The sequence below is a fragment of the Fundulus heteroclitus genome, chromosome 5, assembly GCF_011125445.2.
Source record: "Fundulus heteroclitus isolate FHET01 chromosome 5, MU-UCD_Fhet_4.1, whole genome shotgun sequence".
NCBI lineage: Eukaryota > Metazoa > Chordata > Actinopteri > Cyprinodontiformes > Fundulidae > Fundulus > Fundulus heteroclitus.
Window position 1 is genome coordinate 31617255 of NC_046365.1, and position 18641 is coordinate 31635895.

The 18641-nt window shown below is 37.9% G+C and overlaps 1 protein-coding gene across 1 annotated transcript in view; it reads right to left on the bottom strand.

Moving 5' to 3' along the window:
* Positions 1–1569: 1569 nt before the first annotated feature.
* Positions 1570–18641, bottom strand: part of LOC118563208 (mitotic spindle assembly checkpoint protein MAD1-like) — a 65581-nt gene continuing 48509 nt past the window's right edge. The window contains exon 7 of the mRNA XM_036137422.1: positions 1570–2351. Within this exon, the coding sequence (XP_035993315.1) occupies positions 2202–2351 (150 nt within the window). The 3' untranslated portion in view covers positions 1570–2201. The remainder of the gene's footprint in view (positions 2352–18641) is intronic.

The following is an 18641-nucleotide window of genomic DNA, read 5'->3' on the forward strand; positions in this document are numbered from 1 at the left end:
CGCAAATGTGCATGCTTAAACCGTCAGAGGTGACCGGAGTGTCCATGGACAACCTGGTGGAGCAAGCTGAAGGTGTTTGAACGCAGCAGGTGCAGTTTGGAGAGAATACAATGCCAACCAACCTGCAGCTTTAGACTAATAAAGCACTTTAAAAGCAGACATGGTTAAATAGATTCATGCCGCCTACACGACACAGCACTCCGGTGACAGCCTGATAAGTGACTCACCTCATCACTGTCTCGCCAAAAGCTTTCGCATTAAAAAAAAAGAAGGGCAAATTTAGCATTTCTCTGTCTATTTCCCTCCATTCCGAATTTATATATTCCTTCGATGATTTGGTGTCATAATTATATTTTAATATTTTTTTTTTTTTAACAGTCTGGGATAATAACGAAAGAGACGAGGGGAGAAAAAAGAAATAAGCAGCTTACTGAAATCAACAGGGCATACCGCTGCTCTGCTGACAATAAAACCACACAAATACTGCCAGCCTGAGCGCATGAAGCTGCCTGCTCTGATTAAATACAATGAATCTAGAATTTGGCAGATTTAAGATGAATCAAATATTGATTTTTTTTTTATATTTTCTTTTTGCCTGGCGTGCAAACAGCAGTTTGAATTTCAACTATGTTGAAAGGGAAGATAGTATCATGGGAATCCTGAAACATCAATGGCCAAATAGCATCAAGGTAATATTTTTCTTCAACTTGGACATAGAGTTCAGGACAAATTTGTAGGCAGCTCTGGAAAGGAGGTGTAACAAAAAAACAAAATACTAAATAATCAGATTATATGGCAGCAGGATAGTCTTACACTAAAATAAAACTTGAATTAAGAACTTAAATCTCAATTTAACAAACTCCTGTATTCAACAAAATAAAGGGGGTCGGGTGAATTATTGCTCTCCCGTCTCTTTAGCTCACCTCAGGTTTTCTACAAGATCTGAATCTTGAACATAAATTAACATAAATCAAGATTTTGTATCTAGTGAACCATTTCTGTGTATATCTGGATCATCATCATCCTGCTGGAAGAGCAAATAACTGATTTTTAGTCTCCTAGTTGAATTAATGGGATTTATATTTTAAAAGTCCATGATTCATGCATGCTAACAAGATTCCTAGACGCTCTGGAAGATTAAAAAAAAATGGTCCTGAGTATCACAGATCCTTTACTATACCATTCTCAACTATTGCTATTATGTGCATTTCCACATATTCATCCAGTTTACTCCAAACAAACCCCCAAGCGTTATTTGCTGAATTGCTCCATTCTACACTCATCTGGCCTACACACAGTTTTAAAGTCCCAACAGAGTTTAACAGATGTAACATGTTTACATATTTATGTAAATGGTGATGGTCGGGGAGAAAGGGTTATGTTCTTTCCTGACCAAACAGGTCCGGGTCAGTTCGCCTACACTCTTAATTTGTACATCCATTTAATTTATGTCGATTTCATACCTGTAACAGCCCATTTCATGCTCTTTTGTTTAAACCATTGCATGTCACTGTATTCTTCTTAATAGTTAAGTATTTTTTAGGAATTATGGAAATAAAAGGTCATAAAAAGGATCAAAGCAGATGAATACTTTATTTAATTGCATATTTTCCAAATGTTATATTACTCCCTATTTCCAAACCTAATCCCAGTTTTTATATGCGAGTCTAATGAAATATGACAGATTAGGACCTCCTATCAAACAAAAACTACTCCATGTAACCTCCTGTTGGTAGATAAACCGTATTTTGAATAAAAACAAATCTGAAGTTGCCTTGACTTCAAGCCTAGTGGCCAACATGGACAAGAGAAATGTGCCACATCCTATTTAAACCCAAGGCAAGCATGATGCTATGGATTAGTAATTTGAAGTTCCTGGGCAATTAAATTTAAAAACTAAAGTGAAGAAAAAAAAAAAAAAAAAAAATCTTACATTTGTTTTAAAGGCATTGTACCAATAATTGTGCCTCTGGCTGGATTATGCAACTTCAATAAAAATATACATTTTATTTCAGAAGCTTTAATAAGAAGCTTCAGTTTTAGTGGCTGGCAGTGCAGAGAACTTCAGCATGAAATGTTGTATATAGAGTTTTGGGAGACAGGTGACAAAAATGTAGATATTAAAAAAGGCAAATGATAATCACAGCCATAAAAAAAAAAAAAAAAACTGATCTCCTGTTATATCTATGATGCCAAACTCTTCAGAAGACGGTCTGTCGGCTGAACAGGTCGAGGGTCACGGCGGACAGGAAGGCCGGGATGCTCTTCTGGTGGTGCAGATGAAGGTTCACCATCTCTCCCAGAGTTTTAGAGAACTCCGTTTCCATGAGCTGCATGCTTCCATTGGAGCCCTGCATCAAAATCCAACAGAATATCCAACAATTAGGCGTCTACCACAACTTTTAAAATGTAGCAAGATCACTTGTAGCTGTGCTCGTCTAAGGGGAGACGTTATGTGTGCATCTGTGTGGTGTTGTGTGTGTACACAACCACAGCAGGGGAAGGGTGTCGAAATCTGTGTGGATTAATTAAAAGGAATGAGGAGCAGCTCTGGGCGATGGAGTGAAGGAGAAAGGGATGAGGGGAAACAGAGGGGGGATAAAGTAATTAAAGCAGTGCAGGGAGGGAGGAAAGGTAGCGAGGAGCAGAGTCCCATGACATACTGCGAAACATATTGAGACATCTGAGAGATGTCCTGCTTCAGCGTGTTTCAGAGACGGAGATCTTTTATCAGGCAGAACAGCAGGTCGTGAGAAAACGCAGAGGAAAGTAATCCAAAGGCCAGGAGAAAAGAAAGTAAGAAATGAAAAGATCAGACGAGGCAGAGAGCGGCCTCTCCACACACACACACACACACACACACACACACACAATAAATAAATGACTACCTGTTGCGTGTGAGTGTGGTCTCGAGTGGAACAACCTTTGGAAAATTACATTTGCTTTTACATCTGACTCAGCATTAGCATTGGAAATTTGTTCCAACTTGAACTGCAGGAAGCTGAAACGGAGAACTCAGCTGAGCCCCATCACAAACCTCTAATGGGTGAGAGGACGGGATTCCTGAACTAATGGCATTTGCTAGCTGAGTGCACAATGGTTAACTGGGTATGGAAATGCGGTGTGCAAAGTGCTTAAAAGCCACCGACAGAACAACTTTCCCTTTCTTCTATTTCTCCCCGTTTTGTGAAATATGTACAAAAATGAAACAATTAGCTTCCACTGAAAAGCAGCAAGAGGGAAATTGCACTTCTGAGGACTTGTGGTGCAATTTTAATTACCTTTTAGCTAAGATGATTAATTTTAAATGAGACTTATTGTCTCATTACAGAGAATTTTAACAAATCCATTTTTGAGTTTGGAAATTAAATGTGCCATTAATTTATTACACTATTAATAGTATTGTTTTTTTTTTTTACCCCTTTAGTTCTTTCCTTTTATCCCACAAGAAAAACAATTTCTAGCTAAAGGCCAGTGTAAAGGCTCTTTGGGGACGTCTGTGACTGACATAAAATTTGACCTGTTTAAGGATTATCAAGAGAGCAGAAGTGTGGGGCGTTTCTAGCTTGCTCTGAATATGAATGCATGCTTTAAATATTTTAACAAGTGGATTCGAAGCAACCACATAACATTATGGTGCACTTTAACTGTAAAGAGTATTTTTCAGCAACACAGAAGCATGCCCAAGTGACATTAGATGCTGCCACTTGGTATCAGGTAACAATTGACAGGCTTTTTATTCCCATTTCATATAAGAGGTACATTTCAAATTAGAAAATCATTGAAAATGTTTGCCTTAATTTAAGGCTGACAATAATTGACAATAATTCAATAATTGACAATAATTAAAAAACAATGTATATCGATCAATAGTCATTTATCGATGATAGAAAAAAAAAAAGAGTAAATAAAAAGTTCAATAGAATAACGGTTTTCCTTCCTTTGGCAGTCTAGACATGTAGGTTAATTTTACAGTCATTACATCCTTCCAACCAATCACAAACGCAGACCCAGGAATTCCCTTGTCACCAAGCCCCGCCCCGTCGCCAAGCCCCGCCCCCTTCAAAGAGTTCAGAGAGCGCACGTTCTTTTTCGCTTTTTAAAATACTTGTAGTTTTGGTAAAAAAGTTGGTTGAATAAAGGGTTGAGTTTAAATTCAGTGTTTGTGTTTTCTGTATCTAAAAATAGGTCAATAAGCTAAACGTCGGATTCCTATACATTTCACACTTTAGCATACACTATTTGATTAACAGAAACCAGCCTGCTACTGTTTTTTTGGACATACTGAACGATTCTCTCATCTCATCCCTGAATATGCATCACTACTACTAAATCGAATTAACGCTGACTCAAACAGCACAGGGATGACCCAATAATGCTAAGCTGAGCAGTTTACTCATCAAGGGGGCTGGATTCTTTATACTGAAACGTAAACGTATTCCTCAATTTGTGATTGACTCATCTTGTGACTTAATCTACCCTCCTGATGGAGCACAGGAATATTCCTAGAAGGTAATTTGAAGAAGCTGAACTGAACACACACGCATTACGCTAAATGGGAGCGTATCAGAAGCAGCACACATACTTCAGTCATTATCGCACCGGATGTTTCACAAAATGTTCCAACATTACCAGATGTTTAGACCAACATAACAGGCGTTTTTCTAAATGTCAGCACACATGGCCAGTAAGGAACCAGTGTGAAAGCAGCTTCTGTTGTGAATGCAGATGTAAAAAAAAAAAAAACTGTAGTAGTGTTGGTGCTTTATACAGGTCCAATCTAAACAATACAAGACTAATTGTCCGGATACCAAGACTCCATCTCCCAGCACACCACATTATGTGCTTCCTCAGCCATTCAGCCTGGTGCCTTCTCAGTAGTTTGTAATACAGCTGCATAATAAAGCATCTATTATCTTCCATACAGCTGTACACGGTGTGTATGATACTCGAATCCTGTAGCTTTGCTCTCTCCCTCTCTCTTGTGAAGACTTGCTACCTGATGAGAGGTTTTGTCCTCTGCAGCTGTTGTTATTTTCCACCTGTTATTTCTACTGTTGAAATGTTTTGTGATAAATCGGTTGAAGTTGAATACTTTCGACCCATGCAAACTTTTGACCAATCAGCATTCAGTCCAAACATAGCCTAATCTCAGCTGGCTCTGTGTCGTTTTTGAGCTTTGAGGAGAACAGCACGCCAGACAACCTGGACTGGTTGACTTATGATGTTAGCAGCAGCAGAACTATGCTGAATATCAGCTAGAAATCATCAGCACAACCGTGACAGGAAAAGAACAGCATGTTTGCAGAACTTGAGACATAGTATTTTTGTTCCTAAGGATAGTTTAGTACAACTGTAAGCTTTCTATGACACGTAGTTCCAAGTCAGATAATCTGACAATGTCCTTTTTCTATAATTGTTTCTATAACCGTTTTTTTTTTCCTTTTCAAGTATAAAATTAAAACGTTATGGACAGTAAATTAAGGAAAGGGAGGATGATATGCAACAAAAGACCTGAGCTGGATTTGTCGCGGCTATGCGGTAAGCGTTTTAAACTAAACCCCATTTGTAGGGGCTTCTTAATTAAAAAGTGTCGTTCAGTCTTGTGAGCCAAAATGCGAAGCTCGATACTAAAATATTTGCATCCTACACATATGATGCTTTCTCTGGCATGCAGATGAAGAGGTAGCTTGAAAGCTGACATCACGTCTTGTAACTCAAAGCAGCTCCAAGAGCTTGTCTCACATCGCAGCAGCAAAATTATTGATTTGTAAATAAAGCTGCCATTCTTTTTTTAATCAGCGCTTTCCAAAAACACTAATAATCCCTCAGCGTAATAGTCTTGTAAGAAATCCTACCTTTCTAGCATCTTGAAAAAGCAGCAGTTCTTGTGATAGAACGCCATGTCTGTTAATTAGAAGATCAGTTCATTCTCATAATTTAGTCAGAGTATCCCTTGGAGAGCCCTCAACTGAACCATTTATTAAGCCTGATATTGCATGTAAACAGCATAACCTGAACACTGGTAGCAGTTATTAGGAGCCGGGATAAGCTTTAACAGGTGTTATAAAATTACGGACATCTTTCCATTTTAACAAGCAGTTGTTTTTGACACATTTTAATAATGTTATTGTTTTTATGTTTCAAAAAGAAACAAGTAGAAAAGCTCGAGATAAAAGTATCTAGGTTGTCCAATTCTGACCTCCTGCAGACATTTAAAGAGATTCATTCTAAGCAGATATTAACAATTCTTACTTTTAACAAAACAAAGCAGTAATGCACAAATACCTAATTCAATACCGTATTGATCAAAATTTTCCAGTTTTCCTTTAGTTGGCAATGATTATTAGGTTACAATTTTATTGCTCTCAGAAATGTATTTGATGCTCTTGTGTTTATAAAAAGAAAACAAGTTAGGATGGTTTGATAAATACTCAAATTGAGCTAATTAAATAAATTAACTTTTCAATAATATCATCACTTATGGAATATGATTATACTACTGCCATTATACAAACCTTGTTTTCTTTTTTAAATACCTGTCAGCCAAAGATTAGACAAACATATCAGCTAAACACTATGTTTGGATGCGTCACGTCTGTGTTTGTCAACCTTTCCACATGGTTCAATATCTCATTAAGAACTGGTTTCATTACTCCGGCCACAACAACACATGGAAGCTGTTTAAAGGCGCTCCTCAGCACATAATTTTCCTCCTGACTTAACTTCCTATTTCTTCATCTTACCCCTCACTCCATGGTTCTTTTTCCTGTATAATCCCTAGTGTGCTCCGTTCCCCCGTGTGGCTGCTGGAGTGCTACACCACATCCTCAAACTTGCTACTCTCATCACAGGTGCACAAACAAACAAGTGTGCACAAGGCTCCAGAGACTGCCGGGGCCTCGGAAACATTGATCACGCACAAAGAAAAACACTGCGACCAGTTACCATGGAGATCTCAAGACTCTGAAACACCTTGATGTGAAAGTCTGTACTCGGAAACAGACGGCGTTATGAGTGGGCGTGTGCAAGACACAGTGGACTATTTGATGCAGGCCTATGAGGGTTGAGCTAACTGTGAGGACCCCCACAGTCAGTTGGAATGGAAGACTAAGATAACAGCCTGAAAGTCTGCTGAAGTGCTAAAGCTCCCACTCAGTGTTTGATTTCAAGTGGCCAAATATGCATGCCAACCGATACAGATGGTACAACAAAAGCTACTCAGTTTCACATACTGTAACAGAAACAAACTTGAGGCAGCAATACTCCATGTTTCTCAGACAAAGACACTTTACAGACATGAGATGTGAAACATCAAAGGCAGAGTAAAGTCAGACAATCGGGCTGTCACATCTGCACCACACTAGACCGTACAGTATAGTCATAAATATATACTGTATATCAATAAAACTTTCAAGACCTAACATACACGTGTTTTTGTAGATGTGTTTTTCCCCATAAACTGGCAGAAAATATGTTTATGCACTGAAAATATTTGACATTTTTTCCTTTTGAATGTTTAATTGCACTACTATACCCATTCACCAGTGATCAACCACCAAAACCCTAAGCTTTTGCATGACTTAACAAGACTGCCTTTAAAAAGACAGCTGCTGTTGTGCATAAATCATAATGAAGTTATTCTTTACTCAAAACAACACATCCACTGCATTGTGGTAAATAAAAATGTTATTAGAAAGCTGAAGCTTCAGTTCAAATACTTCAGTGTTACAGTAAAAACAAACAAAAAACCCAGGCGAGCAAAAAAAAAAACCTTTATAAGCCATACAAAAAAAAAAGAAAAAAAGAAAGAAAAGAAAATGAAATTTTGTTTGGTTGGTGAATACACCATTCCTAAGAAGCAAAAATTGTTAGTGACAAAAAACAACGCTACTTCGAGCCTGAGTGTGATGTATAATGATTAAGGCAACCTGTTAAAAGCTTCCACGAAGGAAACTGTATCTTCCACACAGGTATGTCTTTTGCAACGGAGAGAAAAACCTCAGCAGACAACAGGAAGACTCAGGGTGGAGAAGCAAAGTTGCTGTTTTATCCTTTGCAGCTTTCAATCTATTGGTCATAGAATATTCTCACATGTCTGATTTGCTGCTAGATTTTTGGAAACGTATATGTTTCTGTATATTCAATGTGAATTTATCTTGAGATTCATGTTTACAGTTAGGAATTAAGAAAAGTTTTTAACACCCCCTCTGTAATAGACTACAGATTCACAAACACACCATTCTAAGCTGTAGCAGGTGTCTTTGACAACACTCCTTCAGTGTTGAAGATGCTACTGAGAGAATACCTCCCAAAGTTAGACATGTTCAATATCATTGAGGTTTTAAAAATGGAATCTAAAGAAGCACAAAATGTGTAAGAACCTGTTTGTGTAATTGACAATTGGGAGAGGGACGTCTGGGCCTCCCTACTGAAGCTGCTACCCCCGCGACCCGACCCCAGATAAGCAGAAGAAAACGGACGGACAGATGGATGGCTTTATAAATAAAGTTACATGTTTTGTATTATATTACCATAAAATGTTACTGAAATCCCATTTTACAGTCACTGCTCTCCAAAACAGCCACTGTAACGTCACTTGTAATGATAACATAATAAATGAAAGAATTAACCCTAACCCTACATCTATACCTAAATTAAATTCAATTAGAATTTGCTAAAATCAGCATTGGTCGTACCAAGGTGTACGAGAGCTGTACTGCTGGCTGGGCTGCGTAGGAACAACTTATTAGAGATTACACAGTGTGGTGGCACCTTTCTAAAATTAATAATCGATCATCTACCATCTTCCTGTAAAGCTACAACTAAATCATTTAACAATTCAACACATCTAACAAAAGATCTGATCTTTTTTATCTAAATGTATTTATTTGGGATGTATTAGTTTAGAGGCTTTTGTCATAACCTGGATGTACAAGTAAAAATTATTTTCCTGCAGCAGTTAAGGCTCTCTCTGCACAGACCTGTATAGGTGAGTGTCTGACCGTGTCAGATTTCTGTTGCAGAATGTCACAGGAAAGATAATGGCAGGGCAATTCAGACAAGCCACCGACACGTTCAGCTGAAGTCTAATTAATATTGAGCCATATATAAATGAAAATGGCTTTATTAAAGATAGCTGAAAAACAAGTAGAGGGAGTATCTGAGTTAATTTGGGAGATAAATGCTCAAAACTATTTCCTGTGACCATAATAAAAATGTAAAATGAAGAAGCAGCATATGCTTTTTTCATTATTTATCCAAAGTTCATTTTGACTCCTCTTTGTGTTTCATGATAAAACTGAGTTATATTACTTACCAGGTTGCTTTTGTTCTTACTATTCAATGGCAGCCTATGTTGTGCTATCATGTCTGTGAAGCTGTGGTTGAATACAGCGGTGCCTCAAGCTGAATGTTAAAACCAGAACATCAATTTACTCACACAGACAATGCCTTTATGCTTCTTCTCTGACTAACATTTACTAATTAGGACTAAAGACAAAGTACAGCTCAGGCTGAGGGGAATGTCATGAGGTCCATTTTTTTCTTGTTCAGAAACCAAAGTATGGAGACTTTGAATTTATATCTTGCCTATAATGAAGGAAGACAAGTGAAGTTTAATGGCTGTTAATTGAACACTTTAAAGTCTGGAAATGAGCCACCAAGCAACTGCTTAAAGGTTAAAAGCATTACCACCCACAGGACCATAAATCTTTGATGATCAACCTGAAATTTTGCCCTGAAGTTATTAGGTACTAGAATTAGGCACTATAGGTATCTGCAAGTCCTCGCAGTAATTGCTGAAATTAGATCCTTTAGTTTTGTGTAATATGCCTCAGTCACCAAAAATGTCTCCTAATAATACAGCATCTGAGTTTCTGATATTTTCTTATGCATTTTCTTTACTAAAGTGTTGAGACCAGACTCTTTTATAAGTGTTTACAAGATCAGCACCTTCTTTTAACAGTATGTTTTGTGTAAAAACAAATACACCCCAACAGTTATATTACAGTAGCAAACTGTTGTACTACTGCATTTCTTAGTGAGCTCAGGATATATTTTGTACATCTTTCCCTCTAACCTTCACTTTCCAGGTCACCTTTAGTGAAGTTCCAGTTTCATAATTTTTAAATTACTCTAAAAGTGGATATGGGCACATTTAGCTGAGTTGCTGATGTTTTGTTAGCCATTTGGTGACTTCTAAATATCCACAAACATTCTTCCTTACTGGAATGTAATGCTTTCTCATATTCCTCATCTTGGAAAGTTGCTAAGAAAAATAGGCTATTGTGGCATGTCGTATTTATATCCAGTGGAGTTCAGGTTTATTAAATAAATTCCCCTACAGACAATGATCCCCTTAAAAAAGATGAATTATAAAGTAAAAATGCCTCTGTTACATTTATTTTATAAAGAAAAAAACATAGCATAGCGCCAAACACTTTATAAAAAAAAACAACCCACAAATAATTAAAAGATTTATATTGTACTTTTTATGGATCAAAGTCACAAAATGTTCCACGAAAGCTAAACATCCTGAGGACAAAAACATTTAAAAACTAAAAGACACGAGAAACTTAAAAAATTCAGCATAATGGGGAACAAATTATAAAATAAAGCCCTGATTTAAGCACTATTATAAACAAAAACAAAAAAAGCATTTTGCTGCTTTTTGAAAGCCACTAAAAATACAATCAAGGCAACAAATGCCACAACTGCAGAGAAACTTTAAAAGATCTGTCTCCCCTCCCACTGTGGCCAAATTATATCAGAATATGACAAAAAATATGAGGTTCTAGGGCAGGCCTAGTCAAACGGCAGCCCGCGGGACACACAGTGACCCGAAAGCAACTTTCTAGCTGCCCAGGACTTCCTGCAGCGCACAAACTGAACTAAAAATGTAAAAAAGTAAAATTTTCTTAAAATTTGTGTTTTTTGTCCTAGATTTGAGCAGGTAAATAGTCTTATTTGCCAATGGAATAAGAATTTTGCACTTCAAATAGGAAAAAGTGATCTCTTATTTCAAGTGCAGGGTGTCTATCTTATTTTAGGGGTAAAAATACTCATTCCATTGGCAGATAATATTATTTACCTGCTCAAATCAAGGACAAAAACACAAATTTTAAGAATATTTTACTTATTTTAGATCCAAAAAAGTAAAAAACAAAGTGGAGTACCAAGCTTTGGTACTCCATATTACTCCAGACTTTTTGAATTGAGAAAGCTTCCTGGAGAGGAAGCGAAACGTCTTCAACTACGGAAAACAAGTCCAGTTGCTTTGTTTTTTACTTTTTTTGGAATGACCATGACCTGGATGACTGAGAACCTTCACCAGCTTATTTTAGATCCGTTTTTGCAGTGTGGGAGCCAAATCCCTGCCACTCAGGAGAGAGAAAAAAAAACACTCAGTAGCACAAAGATGTCTTTAGAAAGATTCGCACACTGTGCTCGACCCTGAATGCAACACCAGCAACAGCCAAGTGCATGCAGGGTTTACTTCAGCTTTGTCCCACCTACGGAGCTTTATGAAATCTGCTGGAAGAGTGAACAATAGCAACCCCTAGCTACAAGAGTCAAAATCATGTCTTTTTCTACTCTAAAGCAAAAATGTGATAATAAAAACCACCAGTTTAATCTTCCATGGACAGATAAGTCTAACTTCAAACCAATGTGCTTAATATCCAATGAATGCATTGCCATGCTTAAAGAGACAACAATACAAAACACCGTACTTTTTGAACTAAGTCTCCTCGGGAATCCCTGGTTAGGGCAGCTAAAGTGGAGAATTTGTCAGAGTTTCACACACTGAGATGCGCAATGACGGTATGAACTTGCACAGCACAAGAGCGAGTCCCGGCAGCTTCCTTCTATTGATACTGGCGAAGGAGAAGTGGCCACTTCCAGACTCAGAAACTCTGAAGATTGGCCATTGTGGATGAAGTGATAATTGATGAGAAGGTTAAAGTCAAGTGTAGCATCTGTTATTGACAATGTTCCCCCTGTTAGACACGTCAAATATAGCTGGAGTTGAACTTCTCGCCACAGTTGTTTTTGAAACACTACTTAAAGAACAGAGAGAAGCCCGGTGTCACGTCTGTAGACGTAGATGAATCCCCAGACAGAAGTGACACAGCCCAGCTGTGTATGCATGTTTCTTTGACAGAAACATTTTCAGAGAAGAACTGCTGGGTTTAAAGCCATTAGATGGGCACACAATAGGTGGGATCCTTTTTGAAAAGCTGTCAGTTTTTTTTGTTTTTTTTTAAAGAACCATCTGGATATAGAGCATGTGTGCATTATTGTAACGGATGGGGCTCCATTCATGACTAAAAGAATAAGTGTTTTGGCTGCATGTCAGCTTGCTATTACACCTCCTACTGCATCCCTGCACTGCATTGTGCACCAGACTGTGTTGAGTGCAAAACTAAGCAGTCAACTTAAAACTACCATAGGCAATCTGATGGCCACAATAAATGTTATCTGCTCTACTTCAACCCTCCGATGCGACGTGTTCTACCAGCGGTTGACAGAATTGTCTGCTGAGCATCAGGACCTGCTGTTGCACAATGATGTAAGGTGGCTTTCCAAAGTCAAAGCAATGGAACAATTCTTTGATCTCAGGCAGGAGATAACAGTTTCCCTCTGCAGCAGCAAGTCCAAAAGAGTTACATGCTGGATGACAACCCGGGTGACATATTGGGGCATTTGAGTGACTTAAATGTGGGATTACACGGCAGAGATAACACTGTTATTGATATGGTGGGACAGATACGTGCCTCTCGAGTCAAACTGGACCTTTTTGCAACCGGCTTGAACACCGACAGAATGCTCCATTTTCCCCACAGTGTTCTCATCTTCCTCACAAACAACTGATGTCATGACAGATTTCATCCCAAGGTTGAAAGAGAACGTTGCTGGTCGACAGGATAAACTTGTTCTGCCCACGAAGGTAATGAGCTTGGCCAGAGAGCCTTTTAAAGCTTCACTAAATGGAGACCTGTCCAACCAAAGCAAAGGAAAGTGTCTCTTCCTAATTGATAGTTCATGCTTGAACTAGTGGATCTGCAATCACCCCTCACCATAGCTCATAAGCTTCACAGTAATGGGCCTGTAAGGTTCTGGTGTGTTCTCATTGTGCGCCGGTTCCTTAACTTGAAAGGAGCAGTCCATGTGCTCAGTGTGTTTTGATCCACATATACAGCCACAATATAATAAAAAGCAGCTCCTGTTGCTTCCTGATTGACGGCACTCTTCATCGCTGCCTCGAGATTGCATCAACTTCCTGTGAGCCAAAAGTCACTGCTCTCGTTCCCCACAAAAATCACTTCAGCCAGTTCTCTCACCAATGAACTAAAAGATAATATTAAATATAACTTTGCCAGTTATTTTTTTTGTACATGGGATCAACATTCATTTTATCAGCATGGTGCACTAAAAAAAAGCTAAGAAAGAATACAATCATGTAAAAGAGATAATGCTTGAATAGGTTGGTTAAGTATGTGCAGGTTGCAGGGGAGTCTGGGTTAAATGTTCTTTACTGGGATGGTGAGGACATTTATTTAATTCCAAAAAGAAAGATCATCTCTATAAAACTGCCAATATTGTCCACTTTTTGATTACATTAACTTGAGTTGTGAAAGGCTCAGATGGAACCAAATATGGACGAAACAGAATTTGTTATTTCAGAAGAAAATATAATGCAAACACCCTACGTTCTGTTGAGTTCTTGTGAAGCACTGCTACTGTTTTAATAGACTTTCACTTTCGGCTCTGGAAATCACAGATGGAAAGAGTGCAAGAATATAGTGTGTTTGGTTCAAGAACAGCTTGACCATTTTCTTTTAAGCACATTTTGATGTTACATTAAGGAAATGAACAAACACAAAAGTCCACATTGAACATGAATGGCGCCACAATGTCAGCACTTTTGCTTGTTGTGGCTCAGCTGACATCGCCGGCTGTTTGGATCCACATCTACAGCCAGAAATACAGCAGTACAATGGCGCCATCTAGTGACGCTTTCACTTAACTGCTACTCCAGCCTCCTCACTTCTCTCCAGGCTTGGTCATTTCTGGACTTGTCTTGATAGTAATAATTGGCTGGGTGATACAACTCAGGCTGACAGCAGACCGTTACCATCAGCTTTTTTTCTCATGTTGAATGAAAACATCTTCGTCTCCGCTGCAGTCCTTCACACAACATCACAGCCACATCCAGTTCCTGATTGGTTGTTGCGGCAAGACACAAAAGTTCAGCTTTCTCAATGTGAACGCACCTTTAGATTTTAAATTTTGGGCGACTGAATTTGTAATTGAACTACCCTGCTCTAGGGTGTCAGCTATACAAGCAGGTGAAGAACAACAAAGGGCTTTAAAACATCACTTCCTGTTTAGTGTGTTTTTGTTTTGTAAAAGAAACCTTTATCAAAAGTTTACAAAGGTTATCCCAATTGCTTATCTCTAAAATGAATGCTTGTAATATCTACATGTATCTTTAGAAGACTGTGACAAGTGGACGTTACATCGGTGTCTCTCCTAAACAAGTCTGAGCAACTAGACATGAGACGTGCTCACATTTATTTTTCTTTGTTAAAGAAAACTCCAAAAATTAATGAAAGGTCAAAGGAAACCTCAGCTCTATTCAAATACTGACCTTATCAATATTAAATTGCATATTCACACTTCCACACAAAATGTTTTAAACAATATCTGACCTTTATGAAAATCAACAAGGTTCTGTTTACTGTGTGTTTTTCAAGCACCAACAGAACTGTAAAGCTGACTAAATGTCGCCTTGCAAAAACATTGAAAGTGACATTAAAGTAAAAACAAACATCACAAGTCTTACCCACAAGGCAACATCAAGCTTTTTTAAGTGGCAAAAAAATTAAGACGAACTTTGACATATTTCCTCAAGATTTAGTGGTTTTACTACAATGAGAAAACCTGTGATCGAAATGCAAGGAAATACCTCAACACAGAGACGAAGTATTATCCAAATTATGTTTTCATTTGTCTATCCAATTAACGGAAATCAATACTTTCTGAATTGAGATGCAAGGCGGCGCTTTATAGTGACTCCATTCAGCCAAGAAGCTGAATACTGCCTGAATAACAATAATAACTTCTCTCCTGAGGCTGATCGGGTTGAAGTAAAAGATGCACACAAACACCTTCAAAAAAGACTGACGCATATCAATTCAATGAAAGATAAGATTAGGAGGCCTGCATGGGTATAGTGTGCTAAAAGCAAAACATTTTTTAGAAAGATAAAGAGAAGTAAATGCAGCATTCATTTGTGAAATTTAAATACACTGAAAGCTCAGACTTAAAAAAGGCAGCTTTCATTGTCTCCCCCAAAGTGCCGTCTGTGTGAGAATTGCTTTAAATGATCAGATTTTAACAAAACCTTTAATGTATCACAGATTTCTAAAATAAATGCAGGAAAACATTGCAAGCATTTGAACTAATTTGAATAAATCCCTACAGTTTAATCATCGGTCAAATGGCCATCATCAAGATGCTTTTTGACTAGAAAGTTTTGATATCCAACAGCAAACTTGGCACAATCCTTGCAGGACATTGGTTGCCTCTGTGGTGCAAAAGACATTTTAACACATTGCATATATTTCTGTCACATCACCATTGTCCATTTCGTAAGCAGCTCAGATGACTGCATACCGGTCAATGTCGAGTTGGAACATCTAGTACTCCCCGGTTATGATATACCTGAGCTTGTTCTCCATCTCTTCTCTGCAGTTTAGTTTATCTGGCAGCCCCACTGCATGATACAACTAATACCACAATTACATAGATTATACAAATTTCTGGGAAAAACTGGATAACCGTTACTCCTCAACACAAAGTCTAAAAATGAATTCATCTAACCATAAAACTTTCCTGGAATCAAGGTATAAAATTGTATTAAAAGATTACAAATTTAAACCCATTCTGACAGAGTGCCAGTGTGACCAGAGAAGTTGCAGCACTGCCCCTCCCTCACATATTGCTGTTAGCTGAAAGGTTATTACAACTTTACCCCTGCCTACAAGGAGAGCAAATTAGGCTGTTTGGAAACATTTCTGGTTGTCAAAACCAGTCATGAAACTAAATGGGTGCCACTTTTGATGCTACGGTTGGCAATTCAGCCAAGCTAACAACTCCTATTAGGTTTTATACTCCACACAAAGCAAAACTGGGAAATGGTTCAGTAGTCTGAACAATAAACTTGCTTACATGAAAACTACATTTACAGCATGTTTATTTAAAATTACCAATTAACTCTATGTACTACATTAAAAGAGTTTAAAGTGAGTAGATATTAGATTTAATAAAATGCCGGGTAATCTCTGGTTTGACATCTTATGTGAGACAATTCTATAATTTTGGGAAAAAGGCTGAAGTTTCTGACCAAGACTGCTATTGTTCACTCACTCGCAGATCTGGAGTGCCAAAGCTTTGTGGTAAGCCCCTCCTCAGCGCTGTTTTTACCCGGCCATGAGTCAAACGTGTTTATGAAATTGTATTTTATATGAACAGTAACTGAGTTCTGAGGAACAAAACTGCACGTAAGCAGGAGGTTCAGAACTCAAGGCTATTACCATGGCAATTTCATCAGCCTAGGAGTCAATTTTGGTGGAGTTTCTGTCAGAATCAGTGGTGGTTTAACAATATTTTAAGCTGAACTAGCCAAACTAAATTTGTGCTGTTGAGTAGAAATGCTCAAAAAGGCAATCCCAACTATTTCTCTGTTCTTTTGTCTGAGCTGCACTCAACTGCTTGAAGTTTCAGTTTAAATTCTGTGGTGTTGAATTCTCTGAGTGCTATCTGATTGCTGTTAATGTTGCATATCCATCTCATTCAAACATTTGCTGTAATGCTCCTAATTAATTGCAGGTTTCTTTTAAATTGTCAAAAGCAAATTTACACAAACAGGTAAAAAAAAAAAAAAGAAAGAAATCTGCCTAGTTGGTTAGGTAGTTCCCAATGACGTAACTCTAGAAAAATCACAATACACTTTGCTTTGTGCTTTCTCACCATGGTTTTATCAGACGATGTCAAGACATCAAACCATGGATAGGACAGATGGCACTTTATAGAGATGAAGAAGCAGTTCAGAGATCATCTGACCTCTGACTTCACTCTTTGATCCTAATTAAAGTCAAGATTTTCCTTCCATCTATTTAATTTGCTGCACAGATTTCCATCATATTAATTTTACTGTAGAAAACATATTGGAATGATGACTGCATTCTTTCACTTACAGTCCTACCTGCTTAATTGTTTAACCTTCAACTCTATGATCCTATCAGTCCACTTAGAATACTCAGACCTACATGACTGTCTCACAAAACACCTCCTCCTTTACCACACACCGTTCCACTGCACAACATAGCTGCTGGCTGGCGGTGGAGGAATAACACCAGCCAGCTTAATTGAATAACAATCAGAAATATGCAGATTAATAGCTTTACATTTAAATGCAGATTCTGGCATTTTTCTGTATTCAACAGCAGGGTGTTGGGGATTGACAAAGATGAAAACAGGAGCACAGATAAATGCATCCATATTTATATTCCAATCAGCTGTTTGTTCATTACTCTTAAAGTGCCTCTCATGCATATGAGCAGCAAGTAACTGAGAAGAAATTATTTTGACAGTGGTATGATAGACAATTAAAGCAAGCAACTGATTAACCTGATTCTTAGTGGCATAAATACATAAAATATGGGAGCAGTTGTACTTGGTAAAGTCTGACAGCAGCCCTCACCTTCCTATGGTAGACATAAGGCCTACTGAACCCCTTTTTGTGACATTACTTATTGCATCTACAGTTGGTTAGACAGCAAATTCTGTATGGATATATTTTAGGCTCAAGATTAAATTAAATTTTATAAAAGAAAGCAAAAAAGTAATCCATCCATCTTCTAACACGTCTATTCCTTGTGGGGTCGCGAGGGTTGCTGGTGCCTATCTCCAGCTGTCAATGGGCGAGAGGCGGGTTACACCCTGGATAGGTCGCCAGTCTATCGCAGGACAACACAGAGACAGACAGGAAAAACAACCATTCTCGCACACACTCACACCGAAGGAGAATTTAGAGAGGCCAATTAACCTAACAGTCATGTTTTTGGACTGTGGGAAGAAGACACAGTACACTGAGAGAACCCACGCATGCACAAGGAAAAAAATAATTCATTGCCTCCTATAATTATTGTTGATACTCCTGAAAAGGATGTGTAAAGAGCATAACAATATGTTCAACATTTATTTTAGTAGCACAATCTAAAACTGAAAATGTTAAAAATCCAAACAAATGTGGGGAGAAAAAAAAAACGTCCTAAAGGTTTGAGTACACTAATTAAGTGGTCTAACAAAAGAAAAAGTTATTTAATTTTTAACAAAAATATCTGGTGCCATAACTATAGGTTGCCCTAATTATTTGCATTTAATTAAATGTAATATAAGGAGAGTCGGTTTTATTTAATCTGTAATTTTTTTTAAGTGTGTCTAGGACTATACTGTTTATAAAGTAGTGATCCATGACTTCATACTTCACGGTAGCATAATTATGTAATGACTCACTGACACCTTTCTCTGAAAAATGGGAAACAGAGTAGGCATACAGAGGTCACAAAGGG